This window comes from Bos grunniens, chromosome 11 (assembly GCF_055505025.1).
Source record: "Bos grunniens cultivar Pamir isolate PY7600 chromosome 11, Bosgru_T2T1.0, whole genome shotgun sequence".
In the NCBI taxonomy this organism is placed as follows: domain Eukaryota; kingdom Metazoa; phylum Chordata; class Mammalia; order Artiodactyla; family Bovidae; genus Bos; species Bos grunniens.
In genome coordinates, this window is record NC_141175.1 from 9,910,898 (window position 1) to 9,928,447 (window position 17,550).

Genomic DNA, 17,550 nt, shown 5'->3' on the forward strand with positions numbered 1-17,550 from the left:
GCCATCCTGTGGGAATGGCTCAGCTCTGCCAGCACCAGAACAGATACGAAGAATTCAGAGTAGGTTTGAGCTACAAATCACAGCTGATAAAAGTACTGTCTACCCACCACTCACTGTGACCCTACTGCACTAATAAACTAGCAAGTCCTCCTGGCTGAGCGCCTGGTGGGTGTCCAGCACTGGGCTTCCCTAAGGGGGCTACCAGCACTACGCCCCCTTTAGAGGTGTGGATACTGAGTGACAGGGGTGCCCGAGGTCACACAGCTGAGAAGGATCCAGACTCCATCTCTCAGTGGCCGAACTCCATGGGACACGCCGCTCTGTGGGCTGATGGCTGGCACGAAGGGCTCTATTTTCTGGGGCCTCTTTGACAGCCTGAGGATGGCGGCAATTTGTGAGCTTGTCAGACACCTATTGTGCGGGGTGAGCCTGCACCCAGGGTGGTCCCGGCTTCCCCTCTAGCACCAGCCTGGTATGACAGGTGCCGGTCCGCCCTCTCTCATCAGGACTCCCAGCTCCCGGGACGTGCTCCCAGTTCTCCCAGCAGCTGGATGACCGGGGTGCTCCACAAGCGCTGGCCCAGCTGCTGGCCTGGGGTTCTGGGCTCCTGTCTCAGCCCTGCCCCTTCCGAGCAGCCCAGCCCCATCCCTGCAGCCCCGCAACCTCAGCTGTGAGCTAAGGGGCTGGAACTCCTAGCTCTGATACTTAAGAAGGTTTTGACTCTGCAAAGACCAGTGTGCTACATACACCGTATCATGGAGTATAAGGCTGTGGACATGAGCACATGAGCACTGTCCCCACCGCCTGGACACAATCCACTCATTCTGCAGCTTGAGGCTCACGCTGCACTCCCTGCAGAGCCCCCCTCCCACCTCCGGCTGCTCCTCTGTAACAATCAGTCCCTTTGTGATTAAAGGAGGCGGATTCCCGTGGGCTTCCCTGGTGGCTCAGATGGTAAAGAGCCTGCCTGCAGTAAGGGAGACCTGGGTTTGATCCCTGGTTTGGGAAGAATCCCTGGAGAAGGAAATGGTAACCCACTCCAGTATTCTTGCCTGGAGAATCCCATGGACAGAGGAGCCTGGCAGGCTACAGTCTATGGGTTGGACTGTAAAGAGTTGGACACGACTGAGCGACTTCACATTCCCGAGGCCTGTGGCCAGCCCTACATCACATCTTCCTGAAACCGTGAGCAGCCTGGGCTCAGAGAATTAAACAACCCGTCTAAGGTCACCTGGACAGCAAGGGACAGAGTGGAGTCTAACGCCTCATCTGCCCAACGTGCTGATTACTGGACGCCTGCCCCCTCCAGGCTCCAAGCCCCAGGGCCGGGGACCACGGCTGCTCTGCTTCACCTCGGGCACTCAGGAACTAGTTCTTAAATGAAAAAAGGTGATGGGGCGGAGGAGGGGGAGATGTGTAAGTCAGGACCCCAGTTGCAAGTGACAAAAACTCGCCTGAAACCAGCTTTTAAAGGGGGAAGGACTTTAAGAATCCCAGAATGGCTCACAGGACCAGGGGGCTGCACCCCAGAATGGGTGCCGCTGGGGGCGGTGGCCCGAGTGGGCGCCTGCGGCCTGCACACAACCCGCTCTCCACCCCTCGTGCTGCTGAGCCTCAGGCCCCGGCCTCAGTCATTCAGACACTCCATGGGCCAGAGGTGAGGCCACTGGGAGCAGTGGTGTCAGGATCTGACCATGCTGCAACCAGGGGAGAGAGATCCCTCGTCCCTGGCTTCAGAGAAACATAACAAGACAAACAGGCAGAAACTCTGACTGGCCTGTGAGAGCCTCCACCCCGCCGGGCTGGGGGCTGACGTGCTGTGCTTGGACCAGATTCAGGTGTGGGTGAGGAAGAAGCTTGTGAAAGCCCCGGGCAGAGGACAGAGCTCAGTAACGCTCCAGAGACCCTCCTCCTGTTTGCATCCCTCTCTTCCCTCTTCACCACTCACCTCTGCTGCCAGGGCGCCCCTGGCTGGCAGTCCCAGCGGGTCTCATCCCGTATAGACACAGCACCTCCCCTACCCTTCTGCGCATCTGTGGGAAGTTCAGGTGGCCAGACTGGTGACTCCCAACCTGGGGTCCTTGGATGACTGAGGTTATCATTACTAGGTTATTGCAGAACTGGAGTCCACTGGGGTCCAGACATGAAATGCTTTATTCTCTTCAACACCCACTGCCCGACTGTGCTGTGTTGACTGCCCTTTCCAATTCTGGGCACCTGGTCCCTCAATGAAATCTGGGCCAGATTCTATAGCTTTGCAGCCACTTCCCATTATTAGCATAGTTGCATTTCAAGATTTAAGAGTGGGTTCTGTTTATCTGAAGACTTGATTCAAACTCAATTCAAAGCTCATCTTTGTTCACTCCCTCCTCCTTCCTGGGGGCCTGGAGGGGATGGAATGGAAGGTTCAGCTCTTCCGCGAGGCCATCTTCTTTGTTTGAACCTCCTTCCCCAACACCTTTCAGACTCCGACAGACCTCCCTGGGCCCATTCTCTGCCGGGGGATAGTGAGATACACTCACGGGGTCCACCTGTCACTGTTGGGAACAGCTGGTCTGGTCTGGTCCCTCTGATGCAGGTGATCTGGCTCTCCAGCCTGACCCCTCCATGGCTGAAAGGAAGCCAGGCATCCTTACCCTGCCACAAGGGCCGTGTGTCCCGACCCTTCTCTAGGCTGAGTGTCCCACTGCTTAGTGCAGTGGTCATCTGGGTGGCCGCAGCTCCTGCCCAACTGCCAGCCTCTCCCCCCTTCACCTGGAGACACAGTAACGTCTGGGGCGGCTGCTGGCATCCTGGGAGGGCCAGAGCCAATGCGAGTGGGAGGTGAACCCATCTCTTCCCAGACACCCATGTTCTCTGAGCCTGGTGATCCCACACATGCCCCCTCAAGAAACCTCTACACCAGAAATAATGGCTTCCCTGGTGGCTCAGTCGATAGAGAATCCACCTGCAATGCACGAGACCACCTGCAGTGCAGGAGACCCAGGTTCAATCCCTTGGTCGGGAAGATCCCCTGGAGGAGGGCACGGCAACCCACTCCAGTATTCCTGCCTGGGAAATCCCATGGACAGAGAAGCCTGGAGGGCTACGATCTATGGAGTTGCAGAGTCGGACACAACTGAGCAACTAAACCACCACGACCACCATCACACCAGAAACAGGCACCAGCTTCCACGTTCAGGGTGACCCGGATTTTGGGGGCTGTATGTCAATCACCCTCTTTCTCTTCTTCCCCAGAGAGGGAAGGGAGCTGAAAAGGACGCAGCCCCCTACTCTCAGCTGCCGGGGGCATTACTACGCTCCATGGTAGGCTGAGGGTTCTCACGTACCTGGTCCCTCCACTGTAGGAGGCACCTGATTTTCGCAAAGGACTCACCCAGAGCCTCCTGGTTTGGCTCTGGGGAACAGAAGCATCCGTTTCATCTTAAACCACCCTTGCTGCGAATCCAGGACTCTCCCTCCTCTGGGACACCCCCAAGAGTCACCGGGGTGGGTGTGGGGAGGCAGCTGAGACTGGAGGTGGGACCGGAAACCACCACCTCGGTTCTGTTCGACAAACATCCTATAGTTACTCCCTGCCGGCCGGCCGGGTTGGAAGGGCTGGTAGAGCTTGTTAACAAGAGGGTGAGGCATTTCTTTTCACCAAACACCAGCAGCGTGTTTCACAGAGACAGCCTGTGTTGCAACAGTAAAGAAACGGAGCTCTGTGTCAGTTCTGGGGGGACAAGACCTGGCCCCCGGTGACCCTGGGCGAGACTTCTGACTCTCTGAGGCTCGGTTTCCTCATCTACACGGTGGAGATCAGAGTCATCGTGTTCATGACAAGGAGTCATGGGTTCCCTGAGGTGATAAAGAGCTTCACCCGGGACCCGAACGTCACAGTACACACGGCAGCGACGATCATTTACATGAGTTCTCAAAACGCAGAGTGAAGGAGAGACATGGAAGGGGTCCTGAGCGCGGACGGGATCCCAAGGCGGCTGGCTCGGTGTCCTCAGGAGCCCAGCCCAGCGCCGGGCACACGTGGGCCTGTAGTGTGCACTTTATGGACTGGGTGGTGTTCTCCTGATTCCAGGAGACTATTAATCTGCTACTTATTAACGAGGTGCTCTGAACACAGATTTAAACTGCATTTGGTCCAGCAACCAAAAAGAGACTGTGGGTCATTAAAAAAGGAGGAGGAGGAGAGACCCCTCTGTGTGTGGAGGGTGGCGGGCGGAGCCAGCAGCTGACTCCCGGCGCCTGCTGGAGCTGGAGGGCGGCCGTGAATGCTTTCTTTCTTAAGTGAAGCTCCTCTCTGTGTGTGCTGAATCACGGCATTCACAGGGGGGAGCGGGGACAAGAGCATTTGCTAAGCGGATACCAGGCATCCGCGGGTGCAGCCTGGTGGATGGGTGAGGGGGGCGCGGCAGGGGGCTGGGGACCTGGCGGGGCCCAGGCTAGGAAAAGAACCTGAAACCCGCTCCTGCCTCCTCTGACCCCCCGCAATGGTGGGCGTAATGGTGGGTGCTGGTGTGGAGGAGGCAGGGAGCCCACGTGAACACAGTGACCACAGACCTTGGCGGGGGAGAGAAAAGGGGAGAGGAGGCCGAAAATAGGCTGCGCGCGTCTGGGCTGTCAGCTGGGAATCGCCCCTTCCAGCAAGTCAGGGCTCAAGCATTCTGTTTACCAAATCTGCACACATAGAAACCGGCTGGTCTGGGTTCCATAGTAGAGGGGACAGGGAGGGTGGGTTTCGAGGTGTTGAAAGCTGCTCCGACAATGCCAGGGAGGAGGGCCGGGCCCGGGGGTGCCCATAAGGAGCCTGGCAGAGGAAGAAAGGCCACAGCAGGCTGGCGAGTGGGCGGGGTGGGGGTTGCTGTCCCTGTCGGTGCACCCGCCCCCGCGCAGCCCAGCCTGGCAGGTAGCGGGAAGCGGGGTGACGTCTGCCGGCCGGGCCGGCTCTGCGGAGGGGAGGGGGCGCCACCGCAGCACGCTCTGGAGCCCGTGAGGGTAATCAGAACCAGCTGAGGCGGAGCCGCGCCGCCCCGGGGCTGCCAGGAAGAGGGGTTTCCAGTGGCAGGAGCCCGGGGAGGTTTCTCCACCCAGGCACACTCCCCTGCTAATCTCTCTCCTGGGCTGTGGGTGTTGGGGGGACGGGCCTCCCCCTCGGGGTGCGCTGTGTCTCCCCCAACCCTCGCCGCCCCGTGTCCTCCTCGTGGGGCCAGGCTGCCCGCTCCACAGGCCCTGCAGACGTGGAAGCACCTTACATGTGTGCGTCCTCGCTGGTGACAAGAACTCTGCGACATGGGTGCCTGGGAATGCCTGCTTTGCAGATGGGGACACAGAGGCACAGAGGGGCGACATGAGGTGCTCAAGTACACGGGTAGGATGATGATGGTGAAAAACTAAAGCACTTATTACATGGCAGGCACTTTGGATGCCTCATGTCATCTGATTCTCACGACAACCCAACGAAACCTAGGTATCGCTTTTACTATCCCCAGTTTACAAAGGGGGAAATGAAGGCGCAGAAGGTAAGGCACTCACCCCAGGCCATTGGCCGGGGAGGACAGGCCTTGGGCATAAACCCAGGTCCCCCTCACCCCAGCACCCACGACTGTGCCACCAAGCCCTTCACTTACCCACCCAACAGCAACGCCAACTGAGCACCCACTGCTGTGTGCTGAGCACTGGGGACCCAGGGGTGACGAGGTGACTGCCCCACCCTTAGAGCCTGCTGGGGGAAGTGAGAACACCAATCATAACAGTGAATGAACAAATACACCCAAAGTTCCAAGTGTGAAGGAAAGTGTATCTGCCCTGAGTAACACTTCAGAAGGCTGTTTGTTTTTTTTTTTTAATGAGGGGGGAGGGGTGTTTGATAATTTATAAAAGTTAATTCTGGGGGCTTCCCTGGTGGTTCAGTGGTAAAGAATCCACCTGCCAATGCAGGAAACATGGGTTCGATCCCTGGTCCAGGAAGATCCCACATGCCCCAGAGCAACTAAGCCCATGCGTGACAACTATTAAGGCCGTGCTCTAGCGTTCGGGAGCCGCAACTACTAAGGCCCCCACACCCTAGAGCCTGTGCTCCACACCCTCCCACACACGACATCTAGAGAGTAGCCCTCGCTCACCCCAACTGGCGAGAAGACCATGCAGCGATGAAGACCCAGGGCAGTCAAAAATAAATAAATAAAAATTATTACGAAAGAGTACTTTCTACAAGATGATTTTTTTATGCACCTTTATTTCCTATTCTGTACCAGCAAAGCAGTTGGAAGTCAGAGAAACATTAATAAAATTGGTCGAATGAACCCTGTTTCACAGTTCAGACACCACTTTTCTGCTTAAACACTACATTTTCCCAGGTCATTTTGGTGGAGGAGAAGGGAAGGGTGACAAAGCCACGAGCTGGCTCCCAGGAGTGGTTGCAAAAAGCCAGACCACACTCTCCCGGCGTGGCGCGTACCAGGGCCCGCACACGTGAAATGGCCATCAGAAGTGGGGATGGTCTCAGCTCGGCACCTGGACGCAACTTCTTGGCAAGCTTGTCGACCCTGAGCAGTGGTTCCCACAGTGCGGTCCACATGGGAACTTCTTAGAAATGCAAACTCTCAGGCCCTACCCCAGACCTACAGAATCAGAAACTCGGAGTGGGGTGAGGGGTGAGGCCTGGCAAACTGTTCTAACAAGCTCGCAGATGATTCTGAAGTTGCCAAAGCTTGAGAATCTCTGAGCTGGGAGGGGCTGAAATGATGTGCACCACAGACCCAGCACTCCCTGACTGCCTAGTATGTGTCGAGGATGTGACATCTCAACCATCCGAGGGACTCTGGGCACAAACAGCGCTATCCTACAAGGGAAGCAACGAGGGCTGGAGCTTCCCTAACTTGCCCATCCTCGTGCTGCTGAGTGGCTGAGAGCATAAAGCCTGTTACGGTTGTGGACTTGGGAGGCAGACAGGCCCAGATCCTGTGTGGCAGTGGGTCGACTCCCTAACCCCTCTGTGTTTGACCTATGTTTATCATTTAAAACAAAAGACAGTAAATAAAACCTCTCCTGGGAGGTTCTCTTTTTGAGGATTCAGTGAAATGCTCCATGTGAAAGGCTTCCCACCATGCCAGGCACACTGTGAGTGCATGGCAGACGCAGATGTTTTGTGAGTGCACAGACCCCGTAAGCCCTGAAGGCCTTTGAGCCCCCACAATTGCTGTGATCAAGTACAGGCACTGACTCTCATGTACTTCACTTGCAAGAGAGCTCTTTAGACCAGGGCAGCGCCCTGCTACTCTTATTTAGGAATAATCCTATTGGATTTCTGGGACATCGGCTGGCGAGAAACAACAGATCCGGAGAAGGTTGGGAGGTGGGAAGGGAAGGTGACTGCTGCCATGGAAAGGAGAGCTAGAAAAGTAACAACAAACACAGCTGCTTGGAGCTTACAGGCAGTAAAGTCAGGCTATTCAGGATGACTGAGTCACCAGGCAGAGTGTGATTAGCCAAGATTTTCAGATGCTAGTGGGCGGTGTGTGTGTGTATATCTGTTGAGGGAAGTCTGTGTGAAAAGCTTAATTGAGAATGGATAAAAATTTCAAAGCATTGGATGTTTCGACAGATAACTTGGTAGCTTTTGGTCACCCTGATGATCTAAAATGGCTAGGTCCTTGGAGCTTGGAGAGCAGAGGCTTCCCTGTGACAGAGGCAGGTCACCAGAGTCTGAAAGGCCAGGCTCCTGGCACCAAACTGCCCAAGTTCAAGACCAGTCCACCATGTAACCATTCTGACCCTGGACAAGTCAAGGAACCCCTTAAGCCTCAGTTTCTTATTTCTCAACTGAAAATTGAGTAATAATAAAGGAACCAATCTCATGGGGATCGACAAGCCCTCAGTAAATGTTACAGGTCACGTCTGCGTGTGCACATGTGCACTGCCCACGAGCCTGCTTCCCACCAGGTGAAAAGGATTATCTTCCTTGGTTAAGCAGACTTCACATGCAGGCTGCGGATCAAGGCAGGGGCAGGGAGGCACTTTCATGACAAAAGGACTGCTGGTTGCAACGCCCTGCGGGAGTGGTTCGGGACCGAAGGACGTGCAAAGCAAAGAGGGAAGACTGAAAGAGGCCATCTGGAGAGACACCAAATGACCAGCGCTCTCCTGAAGTCCCAGTGTGTTAGAAACCCAGGGTAACAGGGCTCCTTACTGAAGGAGGAGAGCCAGTATTTACTGAGTGCCCACAGTGTAGCAGGCGTCACGCTAGGGTATCTGCACTCACATGGATCCACGTACTCCCACCAGCCATCTTGGGAAGGTGGTGTTGCCATCCACAGTTTTTAAATGAGGACACTGAGATGCAGGGGGGACAGGTAACTTTCAGAAGGCACGTGGTTACTAAGAGGTGGACATAGAATTCAAACCAGGCGTGGCCGACTGCCCTCACGCCATCACGACAGTCACGGTCCAGAGGGAGGGAGCTGGCCATATACACCGTCCTCACTTTCTTCCCACCCTCTCATCAACTGCTGGTACCTGCCATTGGCCAAACCCAACCGGAAACGAGAAGGCAAGGGAGCCCACGGAGGCCATCCAGACAGGTCAGCCTCGGGGCACAGGGCAGGATGCTGAAGGGAAGATCCAGATGGCAACTGGAAAATACCCAGCACAGGTGAAGCCTGCCCCTTGCCTTCCGAGGTTTCAGCCGCAGAACTGGCCCAGGGTGGGCAGGAGGGAGGGCAGTGAGGTGGTCTGCAGGCTTAGCGGGGCTGAAGCAAGCCTTCCACGCCAGCTGTCCCTACTCCCTGCAGGGCCTGTGTGGGGGCCCCTGGGATACCCACCCCAAACCTATTTGCTAGAGAAATCAGGGTAGGTCTGGGAGCCTTAAGCCCAAAAAGAGGGAGAAACAATCCACCCTGATTTTCAAAGGCCACAGCCACAACTTCTTGCCTCCCCCTGATAGGGCCTGCTACAAAGTTCCCCTTCCGGTTTTGGGGCAGCAGAGCCATGAATCTTTGCTGAAAACAATTTTCAGGAAGCCCAAGAGGACCCTGAGCTGTCCACGTCTCTCTAGACAGTAACCTCGTGAGCATCTATCTCAGGAGCTACCTCAAGGATGAAAACAAACCAGTTCAAGGAGTGGGGTAACTAAATGGACTTTTCCAGTCCACGTCAGTCTGAGGGGACACAGGATCACATTAACAGCAATTCAGACATATTTTCTAGACCCCCACGAGCATATCCATAGCACCTCACCCTCATTCCCAAGTTCCCCCAGTTATTTCTGCAGTGTCTAGGTTGGGGTCTCCTCACTCTAGCTCCTTGTTGGTATCTGTTTCTCTACCCTCCCAGAGGCTGGTGCCCAACACAACTCAGCTGTCAGAGCTGGCTGTGGTCAGGGCTGCCAGGGACAGCTGCACAGGGTGTGCACTGCCCAACTAGATAGGGCGGTCATGAGTGTGGGTCACTACCTCAATTCCCAGAACTCTATTTCTATGGCTCTTACGTAGTAAATCTTCTGGGTGCTAAACAGTGCAGCTTGATCTTTACCGTATCAGAGTCATGTGGGTTTCTGTCAGCTCTTCCTCCAAAACCTAGCCTAGTCCAACCACTGGTCACTGTCTCCTTGACTCTGCCCTGGTGGCAGGCCCCTTGCTTCTCAGTCTCCTAATGGAACCATGCTCTCAGCTCCATTCTTATTCCCCTTTGGACCACTCTCCACCCAGCCCCAGAAGGGACAATGAGAAAATACAGAACAGTGCACCTCATTTTTCTGTGTGCAACCCCCCAGAGGCCTCCACTGCAGTCTGCATCCAACCCCGAGACCTCCTCTGGCCCACAGGAGGGGCCCGCCTGCCTCCCTCCCCTCTCCTACTCAGCCCCTCTGCTGGGCCACACTGATCTTTCATTTCTCAGAAGGCCAAGTTCACTCCCATCCCATTGCTTGTGCATGTGCTATTCCTTTGCGTGGCTGCCTCCTTCAGGTCTCTGGGCCTTGGTTCACGTGAGCCTCCCTCCTGGAAGCCTTCCCTGAGCACCCTGTTTAAAACAGCCTCCTTCCCACCCCCATCTTTCCTATTCCAGTAACTGGTTTTATCAGTCTGGAAATTATCTCATCTCTTCATTGTCTGCCTCCTCAAAGAGAGACGCACTCCAAAAGGCCAGGGGCTATGTCTGTCTTGTTCACTGCTGTGTCCCCAGCACCTGGCACTGCAGAGACTTGTGGAATAACTGAGAGGACGTCCCCTACGAGGGCGGCGGCCTGGCCCTTTGCTCTGCTCCGTGGCTCGTGCGGAGACCTGTGGCCTCGAGTCTCACAGTTCAGCACTGCCTGAGCCCCAGCCTCACCACCACTGTAGTGAAAACAGCCCCTCCTGCCTCTGCTGACAGCCCTCGCTGCCCGGAGCTCAGGCTGCCCTCTGGAGGCCAGGCCAGACTCAGGCCCTTCCTGGTGGCACCAGAAGTCCCCGTGCCTGGGTCTGCGTCTCTGCTCCATCACTTCACCTGGTACGCCCTCAGGCAGGCCACCGAACCTGCCTACACCTTGTTTTTTCCTCGGCCCAGAGCTGCTGTGAATACAAACAAGGTAATTCACAGTAACCCTGAGCTCAGTGCCCGGCACTGGGCCAACGCTCACGTCGTGTCGTCGTCTCCATTACGAGGTGCCATGATGTTGCCCCCATGCGTTCCTCCCAGGACCCAACAGCAACTGTCCTCCTCATACCTGCTAGAGCAGAGATACCACGCGCCCCGCCACCACCACACCAGCAGCGCTGGCTCATCACTTTGGACTCTAGTTCTGATAACTTTAGGGTTCACTGAGAAAGAGGGAATCATGGATCTACAGAGAAATACTTAACATCTGTATCCACAGAGACGCCCTATCCCTGAGGAACTTGCTGTTCAGGAGGGCATATCTACAGTGAACACGACCACGGAGGCAGGAGTGAGGGAGGGGGTGGTGGCTAGCACTGAGCGGAGGCCCTGGGGGCTGTAAACACGCTGCCCAAATACTACACAGAACCTCACGTCGAGTCAAGATGGATTTTTACCGCCAAATGAACGTGTGCCAAACTTCTTTTAAAAAAAAAAAAAGGCTTGCTGGGTTTTTTGTTTCTTTGTTTTTTTTTTTTTTTCTCTTTCTTTTTTATTTTTTAAATTATGAAAGTATGATAACACATTTATAGGAGACTTGAAAAACACAGAACAAACTTACATACAGTTCCACTATATATTGCAATTATTTTTTTAAGTATATAAGTTTTTAGTTGGAGTTTCAACATCAAACTCTCAGAAATTAATAGAATGAATAGATAGAAAAGTAGGGTATGGTAGACCCGAAAAGCACCATGAACCAATTCAACGATTTACACAATTTCCACACAACAGTAGGATATAAATTCTATTCAAGTTCCTGTAGACTATAAACTGAATTTTTTTTTTTAATTTTTAAATTTTTTTCCCCCAAATCTTCCCACCCTCTCCCTCTCCCACAGAGTCCATAAGACTGTTCTATACATCAGTGTCTCTTTTGCTGTCTCGTATACAGGGTTATTGTTACCGTGATTTGGGATTCTGAATTTGTGGAGCAGGGAGTGTGGCCCCTCAGTCAGGGCTGAGTTATCCATCGGGTGCAGTAGGCACAGGGCTGGGGGTTCATGACACTATCAGGGGCCCCCCAAAATGTTCTAACTTCTTTCAAAATGAGAATAAACAGTGAAGTTTTAGGTCAGAAAATGCTTCAATATATAATGTTAATGTATTTCTCCTTACACCAACACAGTCACAGAAGATGGTTTTTAGTATTTGTAGTGGGGGAGGCGCTCACAGAGTGCCCAGGGCGGGGGTCGGGGGAGGAGTTGGGTCCCACCTCGGGCACCACCCGCACAGACCCCGGGAGGACCGAGTGAGATGAGGCCAGTGAACAGACCGGCACGACGCCCGATACGTAGTGAACAATAAATGATGACGGTCATAGCAATCGTAAGGTTTTCCCAGTCTGCTCCTTCATCTGTGAAACGGAGTATCTGCTGCCCTCTCCAGCCCCAGGCGTGCTGTGAGTCTCAAGGGAGACAACAAATGCCGAAGTGCTTGGGGACAGGCCATGCCATGCAGAGGAGAGGAGCTAGGACTGGGGACACAACCGTCACCCACTTGGACCAGGAACTCGAGCGAGGGATGTCCCTCTGCTGCCCACCTGCACCTGGCAGGGTGGCCCTGAAAGGCCCATGGCAGGTCCTGCCTTCCTTCCTGTACCAGCCTGGCAGACAGAGCAGGGAAGCGGGGAGGGCGTGGCTGGGGCGGGGCACCCAGGAGTCACATCAGTGGAGGAGGAGTCACCCAGGACCCCCAGAGCCAGCTTGGGGCGGACCCAGGGCAGTCCGTCAGTGGTTTAGACACAGCCTTGCTATGTCAGGGCAGCTGTCTTTCTCTCCTTAGTCTCCTCCCCACTCTCCTCCTAGCGTGCGCAGTCTCTCAGTCATATCCCATTCTCGGCAACCCCATGGACTGCAGCCTGCCAGGCTCCTCTGTCCGTGGGATTAACCTGGCAAGAATACTGGAGTGGGTTGCCACTTCCTCTTCCAGGACCTCTTCCCGACCCAGGGACCAAACTCCTCTCTCCTGAGGCTTCTATATCAGCAGGGGGATTCTTTACTGAGCCATCTGGGAAGCCCACCCTCTTCCTCCTAAATAGACTCCCAAATGGGGGGGTCCATGCTGCCCTCACCCCTAAGACCCTGAGTCAGGAACCCGGGATGAGCTTTAAAAGGCTAGTGTTCCCCTGCAGTCATTCAACAGACATCAATCATGTGCTTCCACACACCAGGCCTTGAGTGAGATGCTCAGGCCAGAGCCCAGACCGAGGCAGCCCTAGGCCCAGCCCCCGGATCTCTCTGATGACACCAGCCCATCTCCCTGCCAGCACCAGCATCTCTGTTTAGTGGCCCCACCTGACTTCATGCCTGGGAAGCTCACTCTACCCGTCTCTTACCAGAAGCCCTCATTTATCTGCTCTGCTGCCCTGTTGGGTCCCAGGACCAATCAGCCAGGTCAGCATCAGCTCAGCGGCTCCTAGGGACGAGAATTTCAGCAGGTGTCTGTATGTAAGGGGGTTGGGGTCCTCCCCCATGGACTGGAAGGCTGCCTCCAGCCCCTCATTTCCTGATAGGACAAAGGTCCTGCTGACACAGACCACAATGCTCCAGAGGCAACTGTTTTTAAATTGTTTATGTAAGATGGGGATGATTTTAAACAGCTTTGGAAATTTTCTGTGAAGGTTCTGTTATGAAGCTACAAAAGAAAACCAACGAATGCTAAAATTAAATCTCTCCTCTCTCTGCTCCTCGGTCTCCCGTCCTGGGGATGAGCCCCATGTCAAGCAACAGGGTGAGAGGGCAGCGATGAACCAAACAAACGAACATTCCCTAAAATATCATTATAAAGACAAGATGAAACTCGTCAACTAAAGTCTCAGCAAATTTTCTCTGGGCAAACTGACCTGGAGCCCACAGTTGGTGCTCAGATGGGGCTTAATAAGTATCTGTTGCCAAGGTAGCGGATATGGCAGGTGACGTCCTTAGGACTGGCAGGTGATGTCCAGGCCTGAGGAGAGGTGCTGCCCTGACTCTGTCCTCTGGCAGGCGGGCTGACAAGTCGGGAATGAGATGGGACTCACGCAAGCTGAAAACAGGCTCTTCAAACTGCTTTTGTAACTGAGCATGTGCCCTGTGCTGACATTTGCATAGACTGACCTGGCAAGCACTTAACAGAAACAGTGACCTCAAAGGGCTTTCCGTGTGCCTGGACAGCCTCTGTGACACTGGGCGGTACAGGAGCACTGCCTTAGAATCTTCCCGTAAATGAAGCCCCCTAACTTCTCAGCAGGAAACACACGGCTACCCTGCCAAGCACGAGGCAGCAAGTCATAGGACCCGACCCCAACACCACCAGGAGAGGAGGGGACCAGCTGGCCCACTCTCAGCTCAGAGGCAGCTGTTTCATTGAATCAGATGGATGGAGGCTTCTGGCAATTTCACAGCCTTGCCGATGCTCAGACACTCCCCTAGGCCTTCCCAAGACCAGCTGACCGGGAGACGAGGGGCCCTGCCTTTCAATCCCTCACCCATGGGTCAACCTCACGGTAGCCATGATCACTAAAAACTGCCACCTTTCCTCGAATCTGAGAAGTCGTCAACCATTAAATGGGTCGTGTTCTAGCAAAAAAGAAAGTGCTGCCAATTAAACCCTGACATGCTAGTACCTTTAAGATGCCCCCTGATTTCAGAGATCTCAAAAACAAGAAAAAAGCATTAAAAGGTTAGAATCAAAGAAATGCAATTTGTTTCCAGGACAACACCATAATGTGCCTGCCTGCTGTAGTGCTCCTGATGTAAGTCTTTATCTTGGTCCCATTTCTGCCTAGCAGTGTGGTCTGCTGTGAGGAACCTCACTTTGCCAAGCCTCACTCTTCTTGTTAGTAGAACAAAATAGTAAAACTTCCCTCATAGGGTTTCAAGAGAAGAAAAAAGATACCTGTAAAATACTAAGCTTGTTACCCGGCACATCACAGTACCTACAGTCAGTTCAGTTCAGTTGCTCTGTCATGTCCGACTCTTTGTGATCCCATAGACTGCAGCACGCCAGGCTTCCCTGTCCTTCACCATCTCCCAGAGCTTGCTCAAACTCATGTCCATCATGTTGGTGATGCCATCCAACCATCTCATCCTCTGTCATCCCCTTCTCCTCCTGACTTCAATGCTTTTCCAGCATCAGGGCATTTTCTAATAAGTCAGTTCTTCGCATGAGGTGGCCAAAGTATTGGAGCTTCAGCTTCAGCATCAGTCCTTCCAATGAATATTCGGGACTGATTTCCTTTAGGATGGACTGGTTGGATCTCCTTGCAGTCCAAGGGACTCTCAAGAGTCTTCTCCAACACCACAGTTCAAAAGCATCAATTTTTGGCACTCGGTTTTCTTTAAGGTCCAACTCTCACATCCATACATGACCACTGGAAAAACCATAGCTTTGACTAGACAGACCTTTGTTGGCAAAGTAATGTCTCTGCTTTTTAATATGCTGTCTAGGTTGGTCATAGCTTTTCTTCCAAGGAGCAAGCATCTTTTAATTTCATGGCTGCAGTCACCATCTGCAGTGATTTTGGAGCCCAAGAAAATAAAGTCTGTCACTGTTTCCATTGTCTCTCCATCTATTTGTGATGGGACCAGATGCCATGATCTTAGTTTTTTGAAAGTTGAGTTTTAAGCCAGCTTTTTCACTCTCTTCCTTCACTTTCATCAAGAGGCTCTTTAGCTCCTCTTCACTTTCTGCCATAAGGGTGGTATCATCAGCATACCTGAGGTTATTTATATTACTCCTGGCAATCTTGATTCCAACTTGTGCTTCATCCAGCCTGACTGTTCACATGATGTACTTTGCATATAAGTTAAATAAGCAGGGTGACAATATACAGCCTTGATGTACTCCTTTCCCAATTTGGAACCGGTCTGTTTTTCCATGTTCAAACTGTTGCTTCTTGACCTGCATACAGGTTTCACAGGAGACTGGTAAGGTGGTCTGGTATCCTCATTTCTTTAAGAATTTTCCACAGTTTGTTGTGATCCACACAGTCAAAGGCTTTGGCATAGTCAGTGAAGCAGAAGTAGATGTTTTTCTGGAATTCTCTTGCTTTTTCTATGACCCAATGGATGTTGGCAATTTGATCTCTGGTGCCTTCTGCCTTTTATAAATCCAGCTTGTACATCTGGAATTACTCAGTTCATGTACTGTTTAAGTCTAGCTTGGAGAATGTTGAGCATTACTTTGCTAGCGTGTGAGATGAGTGCAACTGTGCAACAGCTTGAACATTCTTTGGCATTGCCTTTCTTTGGGATTGGAATGAGAACTGACCTTTTCTGGTCCTGTGGCCACTGCTGAGTTTTCCAAATTTGCTGGCATATTGAGTGCAGCACTTTCACAGCATCTTCTTTTAGGACTTGAAATAGCTGAGCTGGAATTCCATCACCTCCACTAGCTTTGCTTGCAGTGATGCTTCCTAAGACCCACTTGACTTCGCATTCCAGGGTGTCCGTCCAGCTCTAAGTGAGTGATCACATTATCGTGGTTATCTGGGTCATGAAGATCTTTTTTGTATAGTTCTTTTGTGTATTCTTGCCACCTCTTTTTAATATCTTTGCTTCTGTTAGGTCCCTATCATTTCTGTCCTTTATTGAGCCCATCTTTGCATGAAATGTTCCCTTGGTATCTCTAATTTTCTTGAAGAGATCTCTAGTCTTTCTCATTCTATTGTTTTTATCTATTTCTTTGCATTAGTCACTTATGAAGGCTTTCTTATCTCTCCTTGCTACTCTTTGGAACTCTGCATTCAGATGGAGGTATCTTTCATTTTCTCCTTTGCTTTTAGCTTCCCTTCTTTTCTCAGCTATTTGTAAGGCCTCCTCAGACAATCATTTTGCCTTTTTGCATTTCTTTTTCTTGGGGACGGTCTTGATCACAGCCTCCTGTTCAATGTTACCAACCTCCGTCCATAGTTCTTCAGGCACTCTGTCTATCAGATCTAATCCCTTGAATCTATTTGGCACTTCCACTGTATAAAATCATAAGAGATTTGACTTAGGTCATACCTGAATGGTCTTTGTTGGTAAAGGTACTGATAAAGGTCCATCTAGTCAAAGCTATGGTTTTTCCAGTAGTCACGTATGGATGTGAGAGTTGGACTATAAAAAAAGCTGAGCACCGAAGAATTGATGCTTTTGAACTGTGGTATTGGAGAAGACTCTTGAGAGTCCCTTGGACTGCAGGGAGATCCAACCAGTCAATCCTAAGGGAAATTGGTCCTGAAAACTCATTGGAAGGACTGATGCTGAAGCTGAAACTCCCAATACTTTGGCCACCTGATGCAAAGAACTGACTCATTTGAAAATACCCTGATGCTGGGAATGATTGAAGGTGGGAGGAAAAGGGGATGACAAAGGATGAGATGGCTGGATGGCATCACCAACTCAATGGACATGGGTTTGAACAAGCTCCAGGATTTGGTGATGGACAGGGAAGCCTGGCATGTTACAGTCCATGGGGTCGCAAAGAGTCAGACACGACTGAGAGATTGAACTGAACTCAACTGAGTAGTGTAGTGGTTTTCCACACTTTCTTCAATTTAAGTCTGAATTTTGCAATAAGCAGTTCATGATCTGAGCCGCAGTCAGTTCCCAGTCTTGTTTTTGCTGACAGCATAGGCTTTCTCCATCTTTGGCTGCAAAGGATATAATCAATCTGATTTCAGTATTGGCCATCTGGTGATGTCCATGTATAGAGTTGTCTCTTGTGTTGTTGGAAGAGGGTGTTTGCTGTGACCAGTGCGTTCTCTTGGTAAAACTCTGTTAGCCTTTGCCCTGCTTCATTTTGTACTCCAAGGCCAAATTTGCATGTTACTCCAGGCAAATTTGGTATCTCTTGGCTTCCTACTTTTGCTTTCCAGTCCCCTGCAATGAAAAGAACATCATCTTTGGTGTTCACAGGTACTCTAACAAGGCGTTTGAGGACACACATTTCTTTTAT

The 17,550-nt window shown here is 52.3% G+C and overlaps 1 protein-coding gene across 18 annotated transcripts in view; it reads right to left on the reverse strand.

Annotated features, from left to right (window-relative positions):
* The window catches only part of RALGPS1 (Ral GEF with PH domain and SH3 binding motif 1), a 299,000-nt gene that overhangs the window by 77,666 nt on the left and 203,784 nt on the right, over window positions 1-17,550 (reverse strand). The window contains exon 11 of one of the 18 annotated variants that reach the window (XM_086325119.1): window positions 11,407-17,474. The exons of the other annotated variants lie outside the window; for them this stretch is intronic. Within the exon in view, the coding sequence (XP_086181245.1) occupies window positions 17,272-17,474 (203 nt within the window). The 3' untranslated portion in view covers window positions 11,407-17,271. Of the gene's footprint in view, window positions 1-11,406; window positions 17,475-17,550 lie in introns of those variants that run through there. 18 annotated transcript variants of the gene reach the window in all.